The 18,878-nt window shown below is 35.7% G+C and overlaps 2 protein-coding genes across 4 annotated transcripts in view; one reads left to right on the top strand and one right to left on the bottom strand.

Moving 5' to 3' along the window:
• The first annotated feature begins 4,271 nt into the window (after positions 1 to 4,271).
• Positions 4,272 to 8,236, top strand: SMIM15 (small integral membrane protein 15). Of its 2 annotated transcripts, none has more exons than XM_069492413.1 (3): positions 4,272 to 4,483; positions 5,862 to 5,989; positions 6,763 to 8,236. In XM_069492413.1, exon 3 carries the CDS (start codon positions 6,785 to 6,787, stop codon positions 7,007 to 7,009), a length of 225 nt encoding a protein of 74 aa, XP_069348514.1. In that variant the 5' UTR covers positions 4,272 to 4,483; positions 5,862 to 5,989; positions 6,763 to 6,784; the 3' UTR covers positions 7,010 to 8,236. The 2 variants fall into 2 exon arrangements, with proteins under 2 accessions (XP_069348514.1, XP_069348516.1); XM_069492415.1 differs by having other exon boundaries at positions 5,857 to 5,989.
• Positions 8,237 to 9,412: 1,176 nt separating this feature from the next.
• NDUFAF2 (NADH:ubiquinone oxidoreductase complex assembly factor 2) overlaps positions 9,413 to 18,878 on the bottom strand; it is a 144,303-nt gene continuing 134,837 nt past the window's right edge. The window contains exons 4-5 of one of the 2 annotated variants that reach the window (XM_069492298.1): positions 13,580 to 13,841; positions 9,413 to 10,065 (exon numbers count right to left, since the gene is read on the bottom strand). In XM_069492298.1, the coding sequence (XP_069348399.1) occupies positions 13,590 to 13,841 (252 nt within the window). In that variant the 3' untranslated portion in view covers positions 9,413 to 10,065; positions 13,580 to 13,589. Of the gene's footprint in view, positions 10,066 to 13,518; positions 13,842 to 18,878 lie in introns of those variants that run through there. The other variant, XM_069492299.1, reaches the window with a different exon arrangement.

The raw sequence follows: 18,878 nt of genomic DNA, 5'->3' as shown, positions 1-18,878 counted from the left end.
ACTTTCAAAACATACTCCAACAGTTTAGTACTTTATTATGAGCTTCACAAATACCCAGGATTTAAATTATTTCATGAATTGTTGTGAAACACAGTTTTATTTGTAAGTACCAATGTTATATCCTGAAATCAATTATTTAAAACAATGTTCTAGGCCAGGCATGCTGGCTCACACCTATAATCCCAGCATTCTGGGAGGCTGAGGCAGGAGGACTGCTTGAGCTCAGGAGTTTGAGACTAGCCTGGGCAACATAGGGAGACCCTATTTCTACAAAAACAAAAACAAAACAAACCCAAATTAGCCAAGTATGGTGGTGCATGCCTGTAGTCCTAGCTACTTGGGAGACTGAGGTGGGAGGGTTGCTTGAGCCCAGGAGTTTGAGGATGCAGTAGGCCATGATCACACCACTGCACTCCAGCCTGGGTGACAGAGTGAGACTTAGTCTCAAACAAACAAAAACCAAAAACAGACAAACAACAAAAAAAAATTCCAATGTTCTAGATACCGGGGTAAATGATCTCATATAGCTTACATTTTAGTGGGAAAAAACAGACAATAAACCAGTAAACAAGTAAGATCTCAGACTGAGGGAAGGGAGGGTTGTGAAAAAAATAAAAATGATGGGGTGGAGAGGACTTTTTTGACAGGTAGCACTTGATTTGAAACCTCTAGGAAGGCAGCAATCCTGTAAAGATGTGAACAGAATGTTTCAAGCAATTTTTGGCTAAAGAAGGTTTAATGAGTTATTCTGCTATATACTTACGTGCATTCCTTCTGAATTATATAACCTAGCACTGCTCCCTACTGAATCTTCTCGTTCTTATTTTGAAAACTAATTCTACCCTTTAAAAGCTTTTCAATGCCTCCTTAATTGGTGTATCTTTTAAGTTTAAGAAGTATGTTTTCTAATTTAAACAAGTATTTCCTAATAATATTAGCTAATAATATTTAGTTTAAGGGGTGTTTCCGCCAAATAACATTTAATAGTGGCTTAAAAAAAATACTCGAAAAAAATTTGTTTTACTGGTTAGGCCTAAATGAGTTTTCTAGAAAATAATTTGGTGATCCTTTGTAGGTAAAACAGGCCTAAAGGAAACTGATAAGAGTATGACCCATTCATACCAACCAAAAGATGAACCATTGACAGGTTGGTCTAGTATCAGTGCAACAGCCCAACAGAAAGAGGCTGATAGGTCACGTGTGTAGGATAAAGCAGCAAAACAATTGGTAAGGTTGGAGAAAAACCTTCCCCTGCACACTAGCTCTTTGAAACATGCTGCCACCACCTGGGCAGTAGGCAATTTTGAAGTAAAGGGAGATTTCAGTTATTATTAGTTAACAATTATAGTATCGGAAAACATACTTTCATATTATGAAATCAGCACTTTTTGTCAAGTCTTTGGACATTAAAAAAGAGCAAGTATTTTGGCCAGATGTATTTAAAATCCTGGTCTACTTTTAATGTTTCTGGTTCCTTACCTGTAAAATGGGTATATGAGTACAATCTTGTGGGGTTGTTTAGTCTCAGGATTAGCGATAATAGATGCAAAGCACTTCGCCCATATTAAGTACTCAATAAATAGCTTTTAAAAAATTATTATTCTCTAGTGTGATCCTTCAAATATCTACCATTAAAACCTGATGGCTTTTAAAAATCACATAAATGTGCCTATTAAGAAATGTATTTGCACTGTGTTTCAATGGAAGGAAAAAAATCTCACAAAACGAAACTTAGAGAAGCCAATTCCATCAAAGTCAAATATGTGAAGAGTTATTGCAGGGAAATAGCCATATGTGCAGCTGAGAGAGCTCTCAAAATCTTTTAGCCAAGACTAAATTATTATTATTAAATTATATTCGCTTATAATAATATTATCTGAATCTTATCCAGGTTTTACCCATCACAATTTTGACAGGGGTTAGAGTGAAATGTAACTTCGTACCAATCAAAGGAAAAAGACTTTTCGGTCAAAAAATGACATAAGACTGCCAGGGCTTCCTTCTCAAGAGAAAAAAAACTTAGAATCTTATCAGGCTCCATTTACAAAATATAACTGCAATACAGTACGGTAGTGCTGATCAGGCTGGTGGTACAATATGCTACACAGGAATTAATTTTAATAAAAAGGCTGACCCTACTTAATAGGGTAAGGTTTAGTTAATTTGGTTAAGGTTAAATGAATAATAAAATCTTATTTCTTAAGAGTAAATAACACAGACCTTATTTCTTTATTATTCTAAACTGGTATTCTGACAGACATTTGAGAGAGAATAAAAACCTAATTAAGGATAGGATCTTTTCAAATACAGAATAGAACTTTAAGGAAACTGGCAGTGATTTTCTACTAAATATCTTACTATGCTATTTATGAAGCACAAGTCAGAAAAATGACCAAATCTAGTCCAATTTACAGATTTTAAAGCTGAAAGGGCACTAGAGAACACCTAGCATGCTTTGAGGAAACAGGCTCTGAATGATTGATTCATCAGATACTCATCTGTACTGAAACAAAACCTGTGACTCTCAACACACAAGCTAAGACTCCTCACTACATAAAATAGTCCAAATTATCCGACCGAATTTTGACACCACCTTTCCTTCAGGCAATGCAAATTGCAGTAAGGAGCTCAGCTGTGGCAACTCCTGTGCTACTCCTGGGCTTGCAGCCTGCCCTGTAACTAGAAGCTAGTTCAGCAAAACTAGATTGTAAAGGCATAGTCTAGGCTTCCTCTTTATGCCCTTTATTCCCGCCCCTGTGCTTTTAACCAGGGATGCAAGAGAGCAACTACTGAGAGGCAGTAATTGAGAAAACCATCTGTGATTCAAATACGACACACACACATCAGCATCTGGAGTGAGGGATGCTAATAAATTCTGACCCTATCCTGGATTCACTATTTGGGCCAATTTAAAAAAATCAGTTACCTATAGCAAGTAAAGTGCACACAATCCAGTGACTGAGTCTGCTTTTTCTTCCTACTACAAGTACAGGCTAGGTCTGAGCAGCATAGGCTCTGAAACCACCATCCAGGTTTTCAAATGAGTAAGAAAACAACTGCTGGTAATACAACATACCAACATTAACATATGCCCAACAAACAATATTTTAGATCGTTAGATTATCTGCCAAAAGCCTGTTCCCTGGTAAATAATAGTTATTGTTGTTATACCTAAACTCGTTATACATGCCGCAGCTTGCTTCTCAAAGAGAACATTCTATAGTCTTTCGAGAATAAAAAACCTGCTTTATTTGGCACACAACAGAGAAGAGGTCTTGCAACATTTGCCAGAGGTAGTCAAACAGAGCAGTTCTGTGCAAGCAATCACAAAATTTGGTCACCAACCAAACCAGAGCTAATCTTTCAGTTCCTGTAGATTAGAAGACAATATTAACTCACCCTTTCTGCTTGTTGACTTTTGCATCCCTTTATTTGAGTACTGAAAGAACAAGTACTTCTATGGGAACTCTATGCCCTGACAGTTTAATTATTTATCAAGTTTACTTTGGGCAAGTACTGATCATTCTTTTGTGAAATGAGTTAGGTTCTTAAGTTAAAAACAAACAAAAACAAAAAATTCTTTTTCACACAGCATGGCTACATTTCCCCTTAGTAACAAGGTTCAGTGACTCCATCACAGCCCAGCTGCTTGTCACCTTTACGTGAGGATTTAACTATTATCCAGCCAGAAGAGAGGGGCATGCAGTGGGATGTAAACCAGGAAAAACTCGCCAGGATCCTTCAAGGGTCGTGGGGAGACCCTCACCTTGACTTTGGGCGGTTTGTGAAGACCAGCTCCTTTCTTGCCGCCACTCTTTGGTGTCAGTCGACCTCACCCACCCAGGACCCTCCAACTGTCCGGCTTCAGCAGGGAGGGAGACTGTTTCCCGACTGACCCAGGGGGCAAAGGCAGAAGACCGTAATAGTTTCGGACCTGCTCCTCGGAGCCTGAGGCCGCCCCACGCCTCCTCGCCCACCCCTTCGTTGCCCGAAAGTGGCCGGCCTAGGGCTCTGGCCCGGAAGCGAGCCCCGGTTCCGCCGCCCGGCCCGCGCGGCCTCACCTGCCGCTCCCCAGAAATATCGAAGCTGCCCCACCCCCACCCTGCTGCGTCCTCGAAGTCGAGGTCCTGAACCCCCACAACAATGGCGCATCCGGAAACTGACCCCTAGACTTCCTCACGCCCGGCTCGAGGCTAGGGCCGGCCTGTGGGCGGGACGTGAAGGCCGTGGCTTCCGCCTTCCTGCTTCCGGCCTGGCGGTGAGTTGGAAGTGGGGTCTGAGTCCCTGGCGCGACGTAGGGGGGACTAGTGGCGGCCGCTGGGGTGGTTTTGTCTCCGTGCCTAGCACTGGCGGCCGCGGCGCAAGGTGTGGCGGTGCCGACTCCGTTTTCCCTGGAATCTTCGGCTCTGCGGAGGGGCTCGCGCTTGCCAAGGCCGAGGGGCAGGGGTGAACATGGTTCCCGTGGGCCAGCGGCCGCATTAGGGTAAGGAAGGGTGAGTGAGCAAGGGGTAACATAAAGAGGAATAGGAATACAAAGGAGAAAGTGCCGATGGCCGTAAAGTGCCACCAGTTGCAGCTTCAAGCACCGTCTGATCGGGAGATCGAGTCCGGGTGACCCTTTTGGGGCGGAAGATTAGTATTTATAACTGAAAGTGTGGCAGGCGTGGACCTTTGGGTCCGAAGTTGAGGTGCGGGAAGATGCGTGGCCTATGGCCGATAAATCTTTGTGTTAATGGCTAAAACTTTGCCATAAATCAGGTCCTTGATTCCCTCTCTACTGCAAAGTTCTTTTGCTTTTCTCTGAAACTTGCATAGTTTATTCATTACTGGGGTGGAGAAGCTATCTCAGTAGAACCTAGTTCTGACTGTGTGGGCTAGGGCGTACGAAGACTGGGACTAGGATATTTAACGTTTTAGGCATTTTCGTGTGTCTTCACTTGCAAGTAGAGACATGACTTTAGTTGATAATACGAAGAAGCCATAGAAAGACATTAAAACAGTGACAGTTTTCTTGAAGTGATGGGATTGGAAATGATTTTGTTTTAGCCAAAAACATTGCTGTCTCCTGATTTTTTAAATAAAGGACACGAATTGTATGTATAATAGATAAAACTTGTAAAGAGCAAGGCCAGTTGTTCGATTTTGTAATAATGTACCTAATTTAATGAATGAATGGCAACATTTTTATTATAAAAAGCTCAAGATCTAGGAATGGATATGTTGAGCCAACTGGTCTTTAATTTTGTAATTTTTATTTATTTTTTAGATACAGGGTCTTGCTCTGTCACCAGCCTGGGGTCTAGTGGCCTGGATCATAGTTCATTGTAGCCTCAAACTCCTGGGGTCAAGTGATCCTTATGAGCCTCTCCAGTAGCTACGAGTACAGGCATGCTCCATCAACCATGCTTGGCTAATTAAAAAAATTTTTTGTAGAGATATTGGGGGGGGGGGTCTCACCATGTTGCCCAGGCTGGTCTAGAACTCCTGGGCTCAAGTGATCCACTGCCTTTGGCCTCCCAAAGTGCTATGATTACAAGCATGGGCCCCCATGTCCAGCTGCCAACTTGTCTTTTACATGTCAACAAATTTAAAAATAATTTTATTATTTAAATAAATAACTTAGTAAAATACTTGATTTCCAGTAATTGGGATTTTCTTACAGAGGACTGACAATTGTGTTAAACTCAAATTAAGAAGAAATAAATACTAAATGCCTATAATTGACAGGTTAATTTTACATGTTATATAGGATGCATATATACAATATCGAGATTTTTCAGTTAAAGTTTTAGGATAATTATCCTGAAAGTGTGACTTAAGTTTTTTTTTCTTTTATCTGTTCTTTCCAACTGCAAGTATAGAATTTAAACCTCTCCGAAGTGTATGGTAGAACTCAAGAGGACTACAGACAACCAAGGGTGATCTAGAATTGTGATTGGCTCACTAATAATACCAGGACAAAGTTAAGAGATCACAACTCAAGCATAAGGTAAATGATAAATGATTTTTTAATCCCAGCTGAAATTTTAAGTGGCTGTATGTACACCTGTATCCTACCCAGGTATTCTAATATTCTACTTTGAGTAGAGGTTGACACAATCTGAAAGGTAGAAAAGCCTCTGGGGCAAAATAGAAAATGTCACTCAAGTACATTTTCATCCTCATTTGCTAGATGGCTGCCTTCTCTTTACTCAGAAAGGAACAAAATGCATGGCACCTGTTATGACTACTTTTCTTATTTATCATGTTTATTCCAATGGCGGTCATCAAAGCTGAAAGGGCATAAAATAGCACATTACTTTTTTTAAACACCAAATTTGATGATTTGTACTTTTGTTAATTAGTACTTAGTAGTACTAAGGATATGTCAAAAAATGACAAACAGGATTTAGCTATTTCCTGAATGAGTGTGGAAAACTCAAGATTCTTATAAAAGTCTGCCACTGAAGTTTGTCTTGAATATAGGAGGCATGTGAGAATATATAGTCCTTGTGACAGAGTCACGTGGTTTTTACTTTTATCGTCTATAACTTTATCTCTTTTAAGTGTTGTTACTCTGGTTGTCCTAGTTGAATTATTTTTTCCTAACTGGAGATGTTAGTACTTACTAAAATAATAGTAATTTGAACTTTTTAACAAAACAAGCAAATGAGTGATAATGGAATTCTGAAATTAACTGGGTGTATGATGAAACTTTTTCAAAATTTGATTAACCACATAGTCTTTCTCCTATTTATTTCTTCTGCACTCCCCCGCCCCTAGTTTTCCTAAGACTGCTACGAAGATGTTTGATATTAAGGCTTGGGCTGAGTATGTTGTGGAATGGGCTGCAAAGGACCCTTATGGCTTTCTTACAACAGTTATTTTGGCCCTAACTCCACTGTTCCTAGCAAGTGCTGTACTGTCTTGGAAGTTGGCCAAGATGATTGAGGCCAGGGAGAAGGAGCAAAAGAAGAAACAAAAACGTCAAGAAAATATTGCAAAAGCTAAACGACTAAAAAAGGATTGAAGGAATAAACAGGCTCTCCAACCAGAGGAAAATCATTTGGAAGATTATGCAGCTTTGGAAGGACTTACTAAGGTTTCTTTCTTGTATTTCTTGACAGTATTATTTAGTAAAGGAAATTTGACCAAATGGAAGAATCATGCTAATTCTGACCTCAATATTGTAGTTACTTTTAGGCTTGGGTATAGAAATTTTTGTTGGTATCTATTGACAGTTATTGTAAATTGGCTTTTACTATGGTACAAATTCTTTATAACTGACTTAGTCATTTGCCATTTAGCAGTTTACATGCTGAAATGAAAACATCCTGTGGAGAAAAATGACTTTAGATTATGAACTTTTCAAATAAGCTATTTAAAATGAGGTCCTTTACTGGACAAAGGAAATTAAGAATGTAAAAGTCAGAAATGGACTCTCTGAGGTGAAAAGTATGCTTTGGCTTAAAAGAGATACAGCATATTAATCACACCTTTTATCATTGCTTATTTCTTAGAATCATTTTTGGCTTTCTCAAAGCAAAATAATGTTTAATCAATGAGTATTTCTATTTTCTGCATTTTTCTGATATTAGTCTTTGAGACAACTGGTAATTAGCAAGACATTCTGCATTTTTTAAATCTAATTTTATAAAGAATTCTCTTATCTTGACTATGTATAATACCACCTACTGGATATAACAATTTTTGTACTTAGTGAACACTGCCATTTTCTTATAGATGACTTGAGAAAAGTAATACTATGATTTATAGCTTGCAATAAAAATGCCAAACACTGTAGTACTTTGGAACCAGTTTATTCTTGTGCTAAGTAGAACTGTGTAATAGCTAAAATGTCTTATCAGATAATTTGCTTATTATATAGACACTTTTGTTTTTTATTCCATTCTTTGTTTTAACTTTTATGGTAATGATGTCCAATATTTTTTTTGTCAAACAGGTTCAAAGGGAAAATTAAAATTTCACATTTCTTTTGAAGAACTCTTAAAGAGTAACAGTTAAGTTATACTTCATAAGTGGTAAAGAAAGGCTTAAAATTTGGAAACATTTTGTTGGGCATAGTAATTGGGTAAAGAGAATAAATTATGTCAATGAGAATGTGCTATAATTAGAAGTAAAGAGTTAAAGTATGTTTCTGTCAGTTAAGTAGTATAACTGGACCTTTTCACTATTAAACATCACTTTTTTAAGTGCATGATCCATTAATTTTATTCACTGACTCAGTGTTTAATAGCTTATTGTTTTCTGCACTTCTGATAATATTAAATTATAAAAATTATCCAACAGCTCTAATTAAAAAATGAAACTAGATATTGAAATAAATTTCATACTTTTTTGTAAAGAGGTCCTGAGTTTTTGGTTTTCTTTTTGGAGAGGGTAACAATTTAAGTTAGATATGTTAGGCAAGTTAGCATTTCAATTATAGCTAAGCATCCTTGTAAAAGTTTAGGATAGTATTTCTCAAATCTGAGAACCTAAGGACCCCTGAGAATAAAACATAATGCTATTATTTTAGGTTATCTATCAGTTCCTACTTGCTGCCAGTGTGAGCAACATATTGCAACTGTAGGCACTGAAATAACTCAGTGATTAGTTAAGAGTTGGTTATTCAGGTGACTTAGGATATACTTTTTATATCATCACTGAAATTAAAACTGTAAAAAAAATGCTTGTATAGAACTACTAGCCCTAATGGGTCCTAGAGCCCAGTTTGAGAAAAACTAGGTTAAGGTATATCTAAAATATGTTTGGTTGGTTTTCTACAATCAAGCTGTTAATGGAAAAAAATTATATATATATATATATATATATATGTTTTACTTATGGTCACATTTTAGAATAAAAGTATTGAAGCAAAGGATATAGTCATAATTTTCAGTTATGTATTAAAACTGTGGTTTCACTGATTCTCTTGCAGCAATTTAAAGGTATTTAACTAAAAGTCTGTTTTCTGTAATTTCTGTTAAAGTCTTAACACATGCCAATTTTGTATTTGTTTAACATATGCTATTTTTTATTTCTTCAGTTTTTCCCAACATTTATAGAGGCTTTTTATACATGTGAGATCAAAATTTTATTATATTTGTGTCTGTGTGTGTGGGGGGTGGGTGGGTGGAGGGAGTAGAAAAGAAAGAATATTGTGAGGTTTGGAAATCTTCAGAAAATTCCATCTTCTCTCAATGTAGCAAACAGTACTATTGTTGAAAGAATCCCATTTACTACTATTTAGAATATTTCTTTTAAAAAATTGTCTATCTAATTATGTTGTTTCTTAAGTTCTGAGAACTAAATACAATCAATTACCTTTTCATAGTTGTTTTTGGGGGGAAATGAAGCTGTCTCCAGGCTGCCTATAAACATTTTATCAAAAATAAATAAATAAATAGAGGTTTATGTGTCAGAATTTGAGCCCTAGTGTCCATGTGATAAACTTCAGCCTGGTATGACTATATCAGATGTATAGGGAAATTTTTTACTTTTATTTCTTTATAATAAACTTGAAATAAGCTTAGGAAGTTGTGAGCTGGAAACCTAATGTTGAAATAGATTATAATTAACAGCACCTCACTAATTCCTTCCTTTATTATGCAAGGCAAGGGACACTTTACATTTTATATGGTTCTAAGTTGGAGGAAATTTGATCCTATGTAGGTATGATTGCTTTTCTGTTGGCAACTGGTTATATTCTGTTATTAAGTATGAAATCTCCGATTTTCTTAAGTACTAAGTTTGACAGTTGATACCGCTGGCATTTCATTTTAACACTTCTTGTTTTATTTTTATTGTGAAGGTACATCCTCATTCTTTCAAACACACAGTTTGGCTTGTGATTATCTTTCAATTCTTTTTTTTAGAGCAATTTCTGTGAAACCATGGATAAGTAAAAAATTCATGTTATTTTTGAATATGAGTTATGTCATGGAACCAGTGTAGTGCAGACAGCTTGAAATATCAACAAAGCATTTGGGAAGGAGCAGCTAATGAACACACAGTCCATCAATGGGTTGAGAAGTTCTGTCCATTATGATGATTTTAATCTTGAAAATGAGCCATATGGGTGACCTAAGACCAAAGTGGATAATGATGAGTTGAAAGCTGTAGTGGAAATGAATCCATCTCAACCTATGTGTGAATTAGCAGCAAGGTTTGACATTATTATTACAACAACATTGGACAAATTGGCAAAGTAAAGAAGCTGGATAGATAGGTACCACATGAATTAAACAAGCATGAGCAGAGAAATCATCTTGAAGCTTGCCTTTCTTTTCTGTCATCATATAAAGATGAACCATTTCTATACCGTATTGTTACATGTGATGAAAAACGGATTCCTTTTTGACAATCAAAAGTGTTCGGCACAATGGCTGGATCAAGATGAAGTGCCAAAACACAGTCCAAAACTGAATATTCATCCAAAAAAGCTAATGGTGTCTGGTGGTCCAGCGCTGGTGTTATCCACTACAGCTTCATGAAACCTGGTCAGTTGATTACAGTGGATGTCTGCGGCAACCAGGTGATGAAATGATGAGGATGCCTGTGATTAAGCAGCTGAAACTGGTCAGTAGAGACAGGCCAATCCTCTTGAAAGACAACGCTCGACTACATGTTGCACAAGCAACACTGCTGAAACTACAGAGGCTGGACTTGGAAACTCTGTCATCTACCATATATTCACCAGACCTTGCACCAACTGACTACCACTTCCAGGCTTTGGATCACTTCTTGCAAGCAAAAATATTCAGTTCTCAACAAGCTGTGGAAAACACCTTTTGTAATTTTATAGGCACTCATTCTCTAGGCTTCTTCGCTGCTGGCGTAAACAAGCTACCAAGAAGATGGCAAAACTGTGTTGATGGTTTAGGTGCATACTTTGATTAATTGTACTGCTTCTTATTTGAGATAGAATAAACTAAACTTTTGATGTGAAATTGGACATTTCATATTTAATGACCTAACAAAATCACTGATTTACTTCATATCTGGAATAAATATTCAAGGACAAATTCTGCATTTCCCAAACACATTAGAAAGAGATTCCATGGTCAGATACCAAAAGTCTAAGGAACAAGTACAACTTGGACAAGTTTCTTTTCTGCATGATTTCTTGGAGTCTTTTAATTTAACTACCATGGATTCTCCTTCACACCTTCCTCCACCCCCATCCCCAGAGAACATAAGCACAGTTTGAGAAAGCTTAGTCTAAATAACCTCAGGTTACATTTTAAATAGTGTAGTTAATGAGCTAGCGTTAAAAAAAAAAACAAATCAACATAATGGTATTGATTCAAGGTTAATTAAATAAATGACAGCTAGAAATCTGTTTGTAAAAGTGGGAATGGAAAAAGATTATTTCCTCTAGTTTTGTTGGTTTTTAACTGCAGATATATAAGGTACAGCTAATAGGTTAGATTTATATTATTAAACCCAATAGCTAACAGCATTTTCTGCACTTCAGCAGTTTGTGTAATGTTAACCCACTACTGTGAAAACCAAAAATACACTGTATGCACGTACAGCAGAGGCACAGAAAGGAAGGAATTACTTCTAAGAAAGTACTTAAAGTATATATATTCTTTAATTATGTTAACTTGAACATTTTTACTTTTGAAATTAACAAGTTTTTTTTTGCATAGGTTTGAACTGTCTTGACGAAGACATTTTCATAATAAAGAATTTGCAAATGTCTACACGTAAGTATCTATAATATGAAAAATATGGTAGACAAAATAATATTTAATATTTTAATTGTGCTTGTATTATGTGTCTGGCCTTAAAGCCAAGTATTTTTTTTAAAAGTTGTTTGAAAGGTAAATCCTAATTAGGCTAAGATTATAGGTCAATTTTTAGGTAGGATATTTAACTCTGTTCCAACAACAACTAACAGTGCAACCAGTCATCCTAAACATGTTAGCCTAGAGGAAACGAGAGTGGATGGATTATTACAAACTTCATTCCCACATCTCAAAAATCACCTTAAAAGTACATGCCCACTAATGGTGGGCCAGTATTATCATCTTAAACATTTTCCTACAAGGACTCTTAATATAAGATTTTCTTTTGCTGCTTATATAAAACAGGTATTTTAAAATGAAAACCATAAAAATTTAGGTAAATTCTGCCATATTTCAAGATATTTATGAACAGACTATATGGCAAACATTTGCAAAAGATGTATATAGAATGCAGTTAATAAGTTAATAGGAATTTGGCAGTAGAAAAACTAGCATGTTAAAACATAATTTTTCCAGGATTTAAGAACATCTTAATCTCAATTCACAATCCAGTTATACTATAAATTATATCCCCTTTTATGCTACCCAGTGGCTAGTTTCTTTTTTTGCCTTTTCTATGACAATGTAGTCAGACAAAATATTTAACCTGATATTAGCAGGTCTGCTGGAATGTTGGTATTAGCACCTAGCGGCTTCTTGTCATTCAGTATGTTGTGGGCATTTTGTCATTTGATTACTTGTTTTAGTATAAATGCTTTATAAAGTAGTTGTATTTTTCTGCAGCATATTTCTTAGTTAAAATTTTTACCTGCTATTAAGTAAAAATTTTAACCTATGTGTTTTCAGGAATTCATTGTTAACACTTAACCAAGGATTTCTGTACATTATTCAGAGCATAAAAATTTGGGTCATTGAGTCAGTAAATATTTATTGAACACCTATTACATGCCAAACACTGTGAGAAAGGCTCTATAACAACAAAAACTTGGTTGTGCCCTCCAGATAATACACGATCCTTTAAAAATACTTTTGTATGTAATCAGAGTTTAAACATGTACATTGTCATCTATCTACATTTTTATTCAGTATACAAACCATTGGAGTCCTAACTATCCATGGAATTGATTGCACTTTTTTGAGAGCTCTCCTTTATTTTCCATTTTTTTTTTTTCAAAGTAATTTTTGAACTCCTGGAACTCCAGTTATTGCAACTTCTCTTTAATGCCCTTTCAGACTTTTGTGATAGATTATCTACTTCTATTGGTCCTAATTCCTTTCTTCAAACTCCAACCACAATCCCACCATAAGCTAGCTCTTGTCCCACATTCTAATCAAGGTCTTTATGGTTTATTTTTCATTTGTCAACTAAATTTTCTTTGCCTCCACATGTTTTATCCAAATTCATGTTTTTGATTAATACTTTAGAATCTTACAGGCTACCTCTCCAGAAATAATAAATATTTTCATTCTTTTTTCTAATTTAGCACTTGAGAGAGCTATTTACCCTTATTTCTACCAAATTATACCTGTGAGTGCTTCCTAAATGATAAGGATGTGAAATGTACTCACTCACAGCTATGACACTTCTCAAGGGAGTAACCCAAGAAGGAAAAAGAAATTTAAGCAAATTCATAAGCAGTGATGACTAAATCAAATGAAGGATTTAAGTATAAAAGAGTTTAGACTTATATAGATCATAATCTCACATTTTTTATGCATACTAAAAATGAACTCTTAAGCTTAATGAAATAGAGAGCTATTAAACATTTGGAAAATACAAAATTAACTTTTTACTACTTTTATTTGTTAAAGTAGACACATTCATATAAATGAAAAGATTTTACCATAATGCATTCATTGATTGTGGCTCTTGCCATCTTGTGGCATCCAGGATCCTGGCTGAAAGGTTTTACCAGTGCTAGTGGGAGCCGCCGAGGGTTCTTCCTTTCCAAAGTATGGAGCAGAGGCATGCCCTTTGATTTGAGTTTGAACTGGTGGAGCGAAGAGTTCCTCTTTGGTCTCTTTACTAGGGAGTTTTTCATTTTCATAAAAAGTTTTGCTTTTTATTTTTATTTCTTCTCTATATTTTTCATTGTTTAGTATTTCCTGCATGTGTATATAAATAGCAGATATTAAAATTCTAGTTAAAACAAAAGTACAGTTTTTATGAATATAAAATTAAAGCATACATATAGATATACACATATAAATACATATATACATACTTGCTTTGCACTTAATATATAGATATGTATAGGATAAGTTTGAAAAAGCTGTATGATTATATACCAGTGCTATATGAATTAAACAACTCTGTCCTGATTTTATGTTACAATATTTCAAAAGACATGAAGTGCCACAAAATAGTAATATTTGCTACCCCAAAAGTGAAACAAACTATTTAATGTGAAATATTACACAAGAGCGTAAGAGTCACTCTACCAAAGATTTTCTACTTACCTATTTTCTGCCTTAAAACTCATCATCAGTGACTACTTTTCCAATGAAGAGGAAGAGATGGTGTTCCTAGCATTTTTTTTTTTTTTTTTGGCTGAGAGAATTAAAATGTGAATGCTAAGGCCACCATCTATAGTGCCCAAATCAAGCCCCATTTATTTCCTTGTCTCTAGAATGGCACGGCAGGGAAAAGGAGGACAGGAATAGAATCAGAGTTCAGCATGCCCTAGACACCAGTTCCAGAGAGGCACTTTGCTATTGGAAATACTTTCTCAAATCAGTGCAAACGATTTGTGCAATGTAGTTCTGTTCTTTAGATTTCTATCAAGGAGGATCTATACCAAAAATTACAATGAATCTATTTTATTACTATACTTCATTGAATAAAAGACCATCACATTTAAGAAGCATCATTATTACGTAGCAATATAAAAGAAAGGCAAACTCCTGCACAAACATCCCGATTTCAGAGATGTTAAAATTTGAAAAGATGTGCATCTTAAAAAACAGATGAAATACAGTAATTACATGTTTTATCTATTGATTCTTGCTTCCTCTTTTCTTCTGTCTTAACAATGGTTATGTCTAAATGGGTGAATTTTTTAAATGTTCTTTATGCTTATCTGTATTTTTTCTTTAAGAACATCGATGTCCCTTGTAATATGAAATTAAAATGTTAATGTAACTAATATCTGTCAACATTGGCAACAAAAGTTCAAGTTATTTTTAAATTTCAACACTTTAAAAAATGACATTTGAAGGGCAACATCTACGCATCTGAATGTATGATATAACCTTTCTGTTCCTAAAGTGAATTACAAGTAATACCGTATAGTCCTTTAAAAAGGCAAGCACTGATATAATTATTTTAAAGAATGGTTTGTATTTAAAGGAGAAAAAAGTTTTTGTGGTTATAGTGTTATACTTTTAGTTTTAGATGTGAAGAAAGGCCCATCTAATGAAACTTCCCCCTCAAAGCAAATATATGTGGGAAAGGACAATATCTATAAATATTCTTGTAATTTTCATAACACAGAGCAGTTCCCCATGAGTAGTTTAATAACCATGATGACTATGAGTTCTGGAGCAGTTGCTACAAATGAGAGTGAGAGTAGAGGAATCAGGCTTTGTCTTTCCTACACGCTATAGAATTCTTAGGTGAGCTGGTCCTACATCAGAAGAAATCCCTCAGTGTTATACTGGAAATAATGGATGTAGACAAAAATATGCTTTCCTATCTCCATACCCTCTTCAAGTTCTGTGTCTTCATGGAAGCTTGTTCTTTGGAGGAGAAAGGTTCAGGACCAGGTTAAACTTGCACTAGTAACCAACCTCAAGAAGCAAGAGGATCCTCAGAAGTTGGTATGAAGCGTGGTTAGTTTTGGTATAAAAGGATCAGTCACATCACCTGAAGCTGTGCCCATATCTACTTTATTTACCTCACCTCTACTGTTGCAGTCTTAGAGCTGGTATATGCATATGTCTTCTGATTAAAAGGAAATGGGAAAATCTCTTCTCTTTTCCTTGTTCCTGCCTTCACATAATTTCTCTTTATGCATTGTTACTCTTCTAAGTTAGTCTCTTTCTTATAATAGCTATTTAGGCAAATCAAATTTTTCCTAGAAAATTTTTTTTTTTTTTACATTTTTACCAGGCAGACCCCTGCAAACAGCTTCCAGGAAAACTAAACAGAACATAAATCATTTATGAAAAGAAATATAGTTTTGTAAATATTCAGAATTGACAAAATGAAAGTAGTTAGGTGGAGAATATAGGAATTGTAGACTTTAAAGACAAATAGAAATCATCTCTTAAGAAAGTCTATTTTGGAGTAGAAGCTACTATAAAGCAAGTATTTTTCCTTACCATTCCTTGGAACAATACCACCTTACGTCTCTCTCTGTTTATCAATTAGCAGTAAGTTCCATTATTTGTGTAAGGTTAAACCTAGACCATGGAGGTCTTTCCTCACATAAATGTTTGTATTTTTTTAAACAAATTTATCATTATACCTATTGCTTTTCTTCCTATCAATAAATATTTTTCTTCAACATTTAAAAAAAGATGACTGTATGATATTTTATCACTTGTATTATACCATGATTTACTTAACAACTACCCCTACTGTTGCTTCTGTTATGAGACCAACCCACTTAACTTCTTTTAATCTCAGTTTGTTTATATGAAAGGGGGGATAAAGTTAACTCATAACAGTATTATGTTTCCTGACATAGCTATGTATTCTACAAGGTGATTATAGCTTTTTATAAAACAATGATACCAAATGGAAGTATCTTCTTTCATCCTTTTAAGCAATCTCTGGAGTTCCCTTAAAGGTTGACAGGTCTAGGTATAATACAGATTTTTTCCATATTTTAATGCATGCCAAACATTGCTATTGATTTAAAAGTATGAATCTTGTTTATACATGACTATGTATAAATATTTACACCTCAATACTCATATGTTTACTTCTCACACTATTAGGTCCTCTGAAAGTTTCTCAATAGTGGTTACGAACATGGGCTCTGATGCCACAATACCTGCATACAAATCCCAGTTTTGCCATTTACTATATGTATTACCATGTGAATATTATTTAAGCTCCTTGTATCTCAGTTTCCTTGTGTGAAATGAAGATAACAATACTGTCTTATTCAATGGACTGTTGTAAGGATTGGGAAAAGAACTGGTTGCTGGGCAATGATAATACAACAGAGGAAGGCACAGGTAGATTTAAAAATACTGATTGCTTATTCTATCCCATTAAAAACCCATACCAAATGTCTACCCATCCCTCTGAGATGGGTAGAGGGGTTACTAAGATATAATCTACTTTCAAGCTAAGATAGACGAACTGGTACCAGACTAGTCCTCCTGCCATAAAACAACTAGAAAACAGGACAAAAATATATTAAACTTTTCAGATACTGGATAATAGGCAGTGTAATACTGTGATCCTTGAGAAGAAGAGAAACAAATGAAACAAACCCTGTATCACCTCAGGACACACATTATAGGCTGCTGCATGGGGTGGTGGTACTCCAGCAGGGATGGCAGTCTCACTAAGCTGAAGAGTTAGAGATAGTTCTTTTGGGAGGCTAAAGAGTTCTGAGGAATCTGGGACACACTGAGCAGACTACCAGAATACACAGAGAAAGAGTTCCAGAAATCTGCACAAAGGTCCACTTGAGTGTTCAACTGAATATTAAGGTGTACATGTTTAGGGTAAGACTCCACAAAGCCAAGAAGGACAACTTATCAGTAAAGAATACTGGGGGGCTGTAAGCTGGACAACCGCTGGAACTTGCACTGGACTAGGAACATGTATTACCAGCTAGAAAGACCTCATTGAACAACTGGGACATTCAGTTTAAAGACTCCAGAAGGGTCACTCTTTAGGCATAAGGCTAAAACTGGCACATGAATAGAGTTTATTCCAGACTTGTGTTATACAACACAGTAGCCACTAGACCACGTTACTTAAATTTAAATAAAATTAAAAATTTAGTTCCTTAATTTCACTAGCCATTTTTCAATTATTTAATAGCCAAATATGACTAGTGGCCACAGTAGTGGAAAGTGTAGATATAAAATATTTCCATCTGCTGGACATGGTGGCTCACACCTATTATCCTAGCACTCTGGGAGGCCGAGGTGTGAGGATTGCTTGAGGTCAGAAGTTTGAGCAAGAGCGAGACCCTGTCTCTACAAAAAATAGAAAAATTAGCCAGACATGGTGGTATGTACCTATACTCCCAGCTACTCAGGAGGCTGACACAGGAGGATTGCCTGAGCCCAGGAATTGGAGGTTGCTGTGAGCTATGATGACACCATTGTACTCTAGCCTAGGTGACAGAGCAAGATTCTGTCTCAACAACAACAACAACAACACCATTTCCATCATTGCAGAAATTCCAATTGGACTGCACTGCTCTAGATACACCCTAACAAAACTTAAAATAAGCCTCCAAAAATTTGGGCTGATTCACATGTCAATTACTGGTCATCCAGAAAAAAACTTAACATTTTCTAAAGGAAGACAATAAAGGCCGGACAGTATACAACATAATCATGTAATCAAAAAGTGAAGAGGAAAGTGTGATTCAGAACCAGTCAACAGAAGCAAACGCAGACATGACAGAAATGGTGAAATTAACAGATAAGGACTTTTATCACAGATACTATAAGAATGTCCAAAGTTAGACAAAATGAACATAAAGAAATAAAACTAATGTACATAAATTAATAGCATTTCTATACACCAACAACGACCAAGCTGAGAAACAAGTCAAGCACTCCATCCCGCTTACAATACATGTAAAAAAAAATACTTAGGAATAAATTTAACCAAGACAGTAAAAGATCTCTACAAGGAGAACTACAAACCATTGATGAAAGAAATCATAGATGACATGAACAAATGGAAAAATATTCCATGGTCATGAATGGAAGAATCAATATTGTTAAAATGACCATACTACCCAATGCAATCTACAGATTCAGTACAACTCCTATCAAAATACTAATGTCATTTTTTCACAGAATTAGAAAAACAATTCTAAAATTTATATGGAACCAATAAAGAGCCCAAATAGCCAAAGCAATCCTGAGCAAAAAGAACAAAACTGGAGGTATCATATTATCTGACTTCAAATTATACTAGTAATACAATATTATTAGTAT

This window comes from Eulemur rufifrons, chromosome 17, assembly GCF_041146395.1.
Source record: "Eulemur rufifrons isolate Redbay chromosome 17, OSU_ERuf_1, whole genome shotgun sequence".
Taxonomy (NCBI): Eukaryota; Metazoa; Chordata; class Mammalia; order Primates; family Lemuridae; genus Eulemur; species Eulemur rufifrons.
This window is presented reverse-complemented; position numbering and strand designations above follow the sequence as displayed.